At 35.4% G+C, this 9,514-nt stretch overlaps 1 protein-coding gene across 2 annotated transcripts in view; it reads left to right on the forward strand.

The window, feature by feature from the left end:
• DICER1 (dicer 1, ribonuclease type III) overlaps window positions 1-9,514 on the forward strand; it is a 72,223-nt gene that overhangs the window by 23,299 nt on the left and 39,410 nt on the right. The window contains exons 4-9 of one of the 2 annotated variants that reach the window (XM_011951518.1): window positions 1,810-1,998; window positions 2,638-2,800; window positions 3,680-3,810; window positions 5,141-5,275; window positions 5,697-5,857; window positions 8,579-8,747. In XM_011951518.1, coding sequence (XP_011806908.1) covers window positions 1,855-1,998; window positions 2,638-2,800; window positions 3,680-3,810; window positions 5,141-5,275; window positions 5,697-5,857; window positions 8,579-8,747 — 903 coding nt within the window. In that variant the 5' untranslated portion in view covers window positions 1,810-1,854. Of the gene's footprint in view, window positions 1-1,798; window positions 1,999-2,637; window positions 2,801-3,679; window positions 3,811-5,140; window positions 5,276-5,696; window positions 5,858-8,578; window positions 8,748-9,514 lie in introns of those variants that run through there. The other variant, XM_011951519.1, reaches the window with a different exon arrangement.

The raw sequence follows: 9,514 nt of genomic DNA on the forward strand, positions 1-9,514 counted from the left end.
ACTTGTTTCTTGGTACCTTTTACTGTGTCTTTAATAAGTCTAGGATTAGCATTTGGGTTGGGTGAAAGTGAAGGGTCAGGTTTAAAGTCCTAGACAGTATGCAGTTTGTAGTCGTGAAGGAGAATTGTAGAGGTATCACGAGAGTGGATTCCAGGTGGGAAGGTCAGTGATGGGACCCGCAGATCTTAGCCTTGGGCCTTCAGAGTGGCCTCTTGATCTCAGACATTTTGGTAAAATAGACTTCCATATAGGGTTCTTGGCAGTTGTATTAAGAAAAAAGTTTAGCTGATGAGCCTGCAAGTCCTGAGTTCTTGCTGAATTTGGGAAAGTGGGTACTAGGCTTGGGTACTAGGGTGAAAGAAATGGCTCTTGGGGCTTTGATTCAGCAGAGAATTAGCAGGTTATTTTTCATGAAGAACATAGTTCTCTTTGATCCAGGGAAATTATGGGTTAATATTATCTCATAAAGTACTCTGTGGTGCTTTGCTTGTTCCCTTCTGGAAAGATGATGAGCATGATTGTGCTGTTAGGCCCACAGATGTGCTGTCTTACTGGGCTCTCAGCTCCTGCAGTGGGGTGCCCCTGCACTGCTTACTTGAGATAATACTTTATGGTCGCTGAATGTTGAATTCTTGTCAACAGAACTAATTTCTCAAATTAGAATTCAGTATTGTGCTTCTGTATGAGACCCCACACTTGAGACTTCTTGTTGAAATAGTTGCAACAACTTAAGTCATGTGTTCTACTTAACACGTCCGGAGATTCAAAAGTTTTGGTTGTTAAGTAACAAAGAACTGAATTCTCTCTTCCAGTTTCATAGAGTAATAGCAATGAACACTCCAAAGCAGTGCAAGAGAGGAAATTTCCTTCTGTGGGGCGAGGAAATCTGCTGACAGTAAAGCCAGTGGTAGGCTTTCACACAGATATTTGAATCCCTGACCCTCTGTTTGAAGGTTAGGAATTTTAAGGATTCAGTTTTTATCATTTTACATAATCAGATTTATCTGTGGGAAAAACTATATGAAATATAGAAAGTGCTTAGATACCATGAAAAAATTTTTATTTCACAGTGTTGTCATTTGTTTTAATTTATCTAGGATATGTATAATTTTAAAGATAACATATTTAAATAGTTCGTCAGTTGTTCATTTATAATAGGTTGTCAATTGAGAAAAAGGCATTCTGTGTTCATGGGCTATTGATAAAGTGACAATTTAGCAGGTGTCTCAATCTTTCCTCGTGCAGACACGTGCTAAGTGCCTTCCATACATTATCATTTCATCAATAACGTCATAGAATATACAAAAATGTTCAAAATATATTTATATATTTACATATTTTATATATGTACATATATTGAACAAGGCATCATAGTTTACATATTTTAAAGGTTTATAATGGACATTGTTCTATGTCAGGAAATATAGATATGTGTTATAATTTTAATGGATTCAAAGTATTCCATTATAGAGTCATACCATAATTTATGTAGCTTATTTTTTACTAGTAGATTTTAAGTTATTTCTTATTTTTAAGTAATAATGCAGTAACAAATATTCATGTACATCTCTCTGTGCAGTTGCCTGATTCTTTCTTTAAGACAAGTTTCTAAGTGTAGAATCACTGGGTAAGGTGTAGAATGCTTGACTCCTAAAATGATCCTCTTAGATCAAGAAAAAGTTAAAACAATTATAGGAAGAGTTTGAATGACTCGTAGGAATGATATTCTGATGTTTCTCTTGTTTCTGTGCTTTCTTTTGTTTTTAACCCTGCATGGTTGTGTAATGGTGTTCTTTTTCCCTTTTGTAGTAAGCTGTGCTAGAACAAAAATGCAATGAAAGAAACACTGGATGAATGAAAAGCCCTGCTTTGCAACCCCTCAGCATGGCAGGCCTGCAGCTCATGACCCCTGCTTCCTCACCAATGGGTCCTTTCTTTGGACTGCCATGGCAACAAGAAGCAATTCATGATAACATTTATACGCCAAGAAAATATCAGGTACTAATGCGAACACTAATACTGGAGCACTTTCACTAAAATGGAATAAATTAGCATATAGTTGACACAACTTATATAAAACTCATTTACCCTTTCAAGCCTCCCACTTCTGATTAATTTTCTCATTCAAAATACTTTTATTCTTAATAGTCCTTTTCTTTTCTAACATCTGCTGGGTAATTGGATTTGATAGTTGTATTTGTGAAGTTTCTTTATTCCCCCTCTGAAAACCTCACTGTTCTTTAATATTCACTTGGATGTGTCTGTCCTAGTGAGCTGGGTAGAAACCTAGATTAATTTGCAAATGTTCAGCCATGAACTGGCAGAACCACGATTACTCTAAGTTTAGTTATTCATGTTATTCTAGAGAATTATTCTGTGTATACAAAAATAATGCTTAAAGAAAGGGTAAATGCCATTTCAACACGTATTTACACAATACAGCATATATAGCAACAGGCATTTTATTCCTCTTGAGTTATTCTTGTATAAAGACGTAGACTGGGGGTTTTTTTTTGTAAATTTATTGGAGGAAGATTTTAGAGAATGGTGAAATTTCCTGATTTAAAATAAAATCCAATTTTATACATTTTGTACTTAGGTAAGAAGTGCATAACTTTTTTTTCACCATGTTTCTAGGTTGAACTGCTCGAAGCAGCTCTGGATCATAATACCATCGTCTGTTTAAACACTGGCTCAGGGAAGACATTTATTGCAGTACTACTCACTAAAGAGCTGTCCTATCAGATCAGGGGAGACTTCAACAGAAATGGAAAAAGGACGGTGTTCTTGGTCAACTCTGGTAATAAATTATTTCATCAAGTTGTGCAGGGGAAATTGGATGGGATTTTATGTTTAAACAGATTTTCTCTGTGTTTAAGTTAAATTTTTGAAGAAAGTTTGACAGATAATGTACTCATTTAATCTCTTCTGGCAGCAATTGTTTTGTCCTGTGTCTTTTTGGTGTTTCTCTTAAATGTTCTGGTTCTGTATTTCGTTTGAATGGATTGCTTTTGGAACATAAGCATTGGAACATATGTACATTAGAACATAATCTAAGTTGTTACATTTATTTTTGCTCTTGATGTTTTAGCTTCACCAAGTATGTCAAAAGGTGCTTAATTATGGATAGTTAACTTTTGTACTTATGATTTTGCTATGTCACTTGTATTAATAGAAAGAAAGTTACATGCTGCTTAGAAATTAGATATCCAGTTAAGAGTTTAAAATACTGATTTTTATATGCTTGGATTATATATAAAAATAAAAAATATAAAATGTGAACCTAAGCTGGTAGGGTCCTAATGTATTCATGTCACTGCTCTTTTTTTAGATTGTCTCAGTATAACGATGTGCTTTAAATACATGTTAGACTGTCTTGTTTCCATCTGGTTTTATTGAAGAAAACAGGAGGGTGGCTTACAGGAAATCAGCTGTGAAGAAGAAAGGTGGTATAGGGTTCTCTGAAGCAAGTGACAAAAAGTGAGGTGGCAAGTCTAGTAGGTGCCATTTTTTTGGATGATAACCTTGGAATTGTGGTTTTAAAGAGGCTATCAAAAACATTGTTGGTTAGGTCTAATATAATAATAAGGATTTCTGTAGACTGTTAATCATTAGTAATCCAGAGAGCCAAGTAGGCAAGATTTCTCGTATTTACATGGAGTATTATATTTGTAATTAGCAAACCAGGTTGCTCAACAAGTGTCAGCTGTCAGAACTCATTCAGATCTCAAGGTTGGGGAATACTCAAACCTAGAAGTAAATGCATCTTGGACAAAAGAGAGATGGAACCAAGAGTTTACTAAGCACCAGGTAAGACTTGTAGAGAAATTTCACTTTATAAATCCCTACAAGTTCTTGACTTGGTTTGTAAGATTATCTGTAGTCTTGGTTGTCTAATTTAGGTTTGAAAACTAATTTCCTGTACTTAATCAGCCTAGAAACTAGTCCTGATATACTCTATCTTACTTTAAGTCTTACCTTAAAACCAAATAAAGGCTGGACACGGTGGCTGCCACCTGTAATCCCAGTACTTTGGGAGGCTGAGGTGGGTGGATCACCAGAGGTGAGGAGTTCAAGACGAGCCTGAGCAATATAGTGAAACCCTGTCTCTACTAAAAATACAAAAATTAGCTGGGCGTGGTGGTGTGCACCTGTAGTCCCAGCTGCTCAGGAGGCTGAGACAGGAGGATTGCTTGAACCTGGAAGGTGGAGTTTGCAGTGAGCTGAGATCATGCCATGCACTCCAGCCCAGGTGACAGTGAGACTCTGTCCCCCCCCCCAAAAAAAAAAAACAAGAAAAAACCTAATAAATTACTAATTTTTATTGCTCTTAACTTTGTAGAAAAGAAATAGCTTTCAGTATGATCTGCTTGCTTGAAAAACACAAATTCCTGTGACCTATTTCCAACTTGCTGATAATGCGCTTTCAAAAAATTTACTCGAGTTAAATGTCTTAAAACTGGAGAAATTTCTTGCTTGAGGTGTTTAGGTCTTTGACAGAAACCTCCTCTAACTGAATGTTTGCGCATAGCCAGCGTGTGCTGGAGGCTCCTCTAACTTACACGTTTCCATGTAGCCGGCATGTACTGGGGCTTTTGGTGTGTTAGTCATTGGGGGATACACAGTGGTTAAGAGGCACTTCCTCACTGAACTGAAACAGCCCAGCCTAGTAGTGTGCTTCACATATTGGGATAAGTCCTCGTTAATAAAGCACTTAAATATCCACATAATGATAGGCTACAAAAATAACATTTAGTCTGGGTTTTCTTCCAGAAAACCTTGTCAGTTCAACAGAAAAAAAATAAAAAGTGTGAATTGTTTTGTGATTTGCCTAATTGACATATCTCATCAGTCATAATATGGCTGTGGGGATCTAAGAACCTGAAGTAAATTTGGATTTGTCATCAAGACAAGCTTTCCATTATCAAGATATTTTTTCTCTACTCTTTTCCCATGTTTTCCTGATTTCCTTCTTAGTACTGATGTAAATAATTATATATATTTAGTATATTAGTTTTAATTTTGACTAATGAATTCCTTAATTCTCACCTATGATACAATGGCTTTATGATCTGATTTTATGTAAGTACATCCAGGCATTGAATGCCATGTTTGTTTATTGATGTTGATTTTATTTTAGGTTCTTATTATGACTTGCTATGTTGCCTTGAATGTTTTGAAAAATGGTTACTTATCACTGTCAGACATTAACCTTTTGGTGTTTGATGAGTGTCATCTTGCAATCCTAGACCACCCCTATCGAGAAATTATGAAGGTAAGTTTTAGACCTAAGTCTTAGTAATTCTTGGTAAACTCTTTATTATATGCAGATTTTTTTTTTTGATTTCAAAAGCAATAATATTATCAATATTGGGAGTTTGGCTCCAGTGTATGAATGAATGAATATTAAATTAATGTTCATTTAAATCTGAAATAAACTTTAACATCATAATAGTAAATTCTATATGATTTTCATAGTATATCTAATTGAGCCTTTTTGAAAAACAGATCTTTTAAACAAACTACAGTAATACTGTGAGTAATTTTATGTTGTTCTTGGTATAGTGGCATTTCCACCAAACAAATTCTTTTTTAGTATTTGTTAGTGATTTTGATATGTTTTAATATGGTGATGTCTCTCTTGTTATGGCCTTGCAAAATGAAGTCTTTACTGTCAGTATATTTTATTACATTAGCTCTGTGAAAATTGTCCATCATGTCCTCGCATTTTGGGACTAACTGCTTCCATTTTAAATGGGAAATGTGATCCAGAGGAGTTGGAAGAAAAGATTCAGAAACTAGAGAAAATTCTTAAGAGTAATGCTGAAACTGCAACGGACCTGGTGGTCTTAGACAGGTATGCACTTCCAGTTGACTCGGCTTTAATGAGATTAGTTGAAAAAATATTAAGTCTTTGGTGTTTTTTTGTAGTACCTTGCAGATAGTACCTATTTAAGTGAACAAATGGCAGTAAAAAGGAATGGGCAAGAGTAAGAATTCTCTATAAGTACTGTTGCCTGTGAGTTCAAGAATCTAACCTTGTTTCCACAGAGAGTAGCAGACAGGCATTTCTGCATTAAGAGATTATGCGTCAGCTCTTCTTATTTGCTGATGTTGCCAAGGACTGGGAACTTTGACAGTAAATTTGTATTTTTTTCTGTCAATACGTGTGCTTTGTTGTTCTGTCCTAAATGTCTTACAATGATGCTTTCAAAGAACATTAATTTATTTAGATAATTCAGCAATATACTTTAAAACATTTGGAAATACCCCATTGTTTTCAAAATGGGTTGTGGATTACAGAGAAAGTTGCTGTTTGTTTTTCTAGGTTTGACTCTTTTTGAGGGGGTTTTACTATTTTGAGTTTCATTGAAAAGCGTGCGCGCACACACACACTCACACAACCTTCATAACTGAAGTGGGTGGAAAGGAGCCTTTACAAATTAGGAAAATGGCTTTTCAAATGTAATGAATTCGATTTATGTCAAAATGGCCTTCCGTTCTTACTAGATGCAGTCTTAAATAAGGCTAAAGATTACCTAGTGGTAGTTCTCAGGACAGTTACAATAAATAGAGAAGACTGATTTCTCAAGTTGTGGAGTTGAGTCAGACGTGGGTTTGAATACTAGCTCCGCTAATTGTAAGCTGTGTGACCTTGAGTGAGTCACTTATTTCCTTGAACTTGTAAAATGGCATTGACAGTGGTTTCATGGGATTCTTTGATGATCAATTCCATTAACACATAGAAAAATCTTGCAGTGTGCCTGGCATTTAGTAAGTATTTAAGGAAAGTTTTCTTTGGAGAGTGAGAAGGAAAAGTAACATTTGGAATCCCATCAAACTTAGGTATCCAAATGCCATATGAAATGCAAATCTTGTGACCTCTAGAACGGGCTGTGTCTGACTTCCTTGAGCCAACACTGATGGAGAAGTAGAAGGCTGTGCTTGTGCTTTTGTCTGCCTGAGTTAGAGTGCTTCACTTGTATTGCCTAAAGTTTTTCTGAGAAGTAGAAGTAGTAGGGCATTTAAGTAAAACTGATAAGTAATCTATTGATAAGCATTACTTAATTCTCCAAATAATGACTCTTTGGTTGAGTATAAATTCTGTTTTGGGTAAATAAGAACTATAGTATATATGTCTGTGCTAGATTTATTTTTCTTATTACAATTATCGTACGTGCTTTTAGGGCATTATGTGCCATTCTGGTTGTCGTTTTTTGTGAAAGACCCAAGGAATGATACTAGAAATGAATGAAATTTGGGGGAGTTTTCCTTATGAGGATTTAAAAATACGTTAAAAATAAAAACGATATTTGCAAATACTAAAAATTTCACACAGATATGGAAATCGATAAATTGAATGATACAACTCCCCGTGATCTGTCTTGTCATTCTTCTTTCCGCCTCTGAGAAGTGATTGAGTTTCATGAGTATTTTGAACACCTGTGTTCCTCATTCTGGCAGATGCCTAAGGGGGCAAAAGATGGAAGTCTAAACCTAAAAAACAAAAGAAAGCAAACTGTAATAATAATGAAATCTGTTGGCAAATTTATTTGAATATCAGCCCCATGTAGTCATTCCTTGAGACCTAACAGGCAAACATAGTACAGCTTGAGCATCCCTAATCTGAAAACGTGAAATTCAGAATGCTCTGAAATCTGAAACCTTTTGAGTGCTGACGTGATGCCACAAGTGGAACATTTCATATCTGACCTTGTGATGAATTGAAGCCAAAATGCGGCCAAAACCTGTTTCATTCACAATATTATTTTAAAATAATGTATAAAATTACCTTCAAGCTATAAGGTGTATATGAAACATAAATGAATTTCGTGTTTAGACTTGGGTCCCATCCTCAAGATACTTCATTATTTATATGCAGATATTCCAAAATCTGAAAAATATTGGAAATCCAAAACAGTTCAGGTCCCAAGCCTTTCAGATAAGGGCACTCAACCTGTGCAGATAAACGTGAGTACCACTTTAGGAAGGCATGTTGTGAGCCTGCCTTTTATATTGATTAGATATACAAACTGAAACTACGAAGCTTCTTTTTGGAGTTAGGCATATAAATGGAGCATAATGCTGTAGTGAGTCTTTTAGAAATGAAGCAAAAGGTGTTCAGGGAGGCAGTAGGATTTGGCTGAAAGAGCCCTCAGAGGAAGGCAGTCCTGAGTTTTGTTTAGACAGAATCATGTAATGTCTTTGAACCTTCATTTCCTTCATCATCCTCACTGTGTGTGGATTAAGTCAGAAGGTATGTAAATTCCCAGCATAATGCTTCGGAATGCAGTGGATGCTCATTTGTATTCTTTTCTTTCCCCTCTTCTCCCCTTGCCTTTTGAAAACATCTTTTAAACAATACTTGACTGGTTTATAAAATATATTATTTACTGTTGAGAAATACAGTAATATAGAAAAATAATAATTAAACACACCTGAAATCTCACCCCAGTGCCAACATTCTGGGTTTTTTTTTTTTTTGTATCTATTCCCCCTTTTTTTGCTTTTTGAAAAACTTATTTAAGTTGCATTCTCACTACTGCAGTATTGATACCTTTTATTTCTTATGTTAAAGGTATACTTCTCAGCCATGTGAGATTGTGGTGGATTGTGGACCATTTACTGACAGAAGTGGGCTTTATGAAAGACTGCTGATGGAATTAGAAGAAGCACTTAATTTTATCAATGATTGTAATATATCTGTACATTCAAAAGAAAGAGATTCTACTTTAATTTCAAAACAGGTAAGCATATACCAAGTAAGTATAGTGATTATATTTTGAAAACTTTATTTTTAATATTGAAATGAAAATATGCTTCTAATGAGGCTCTTTTTTTACATTTTAGTTTAAGATCTTAATCTTTTTATCTCCTTAGACATTTTTCATTGAACATACCATATTAGGTTGAGTTCATTGTTACCCAATGCACATTTGTATTAAGTGTAGACTTCCCCTATCTGAGCTAGGATTCATGTCATTGTTATTTAATTATAAGGATTGAGTCCAATATTTGTTTCTTTTTGGTCAGATGAGTTAGTTCCTGCTCAAACCCTTGAACTAAACAAATTATTCCACAGTTGCCTAGTGTGTAACTGGATATGAGCCTATTGTCTCTGAGTGGTAATGCTTTGGAAAGAGATCCCTTAGGACAGTGATCCTTCCATTGTGGGCCCCACATCCTCATCAGCAGCATCTGGGTGGGGTCCTCAGGACTGAATTTTACGGTTTGCAGAGTCTTCAGTTTGGAATTTCAACAAGCCCTGCAGTAATCTGATTCATTAAAGCTTGAGAACCACTGCCCTAGAACTTTGCAACCATTTGTGAATGTTAACACTGTATTAAATGTGGGTCTTAGTTTCTCTCCTGATGATTTTTTTCTTCTTGAGCAGCAGTGCCCACATTTTTCTCAACCTTTGAATTCTTTCTTCCTTTTCTTTTCCTTCCCTTTTCTTTTCTCTTTTCTTTTCTTTCTTCCTTTCTTTCCTGTCCTTTTTTCCTCTCTCTCTTCC

This window comes from Colobus angolensis, unplaced genomic scaffold, assembly GCF_000951035.1.
Source record: "Colobus angolensis palliatus isolate OR3802 unplaced genomic scaffold, Cang.pa_1.0 Scaffold32, whole genome shotgun sequence".
Lineage (NCBI taxonomy): Eukaryota > Metazoa > Chordata > Mammalia > Primates > Cercopithecidae > Colobus > Colobus angolensis.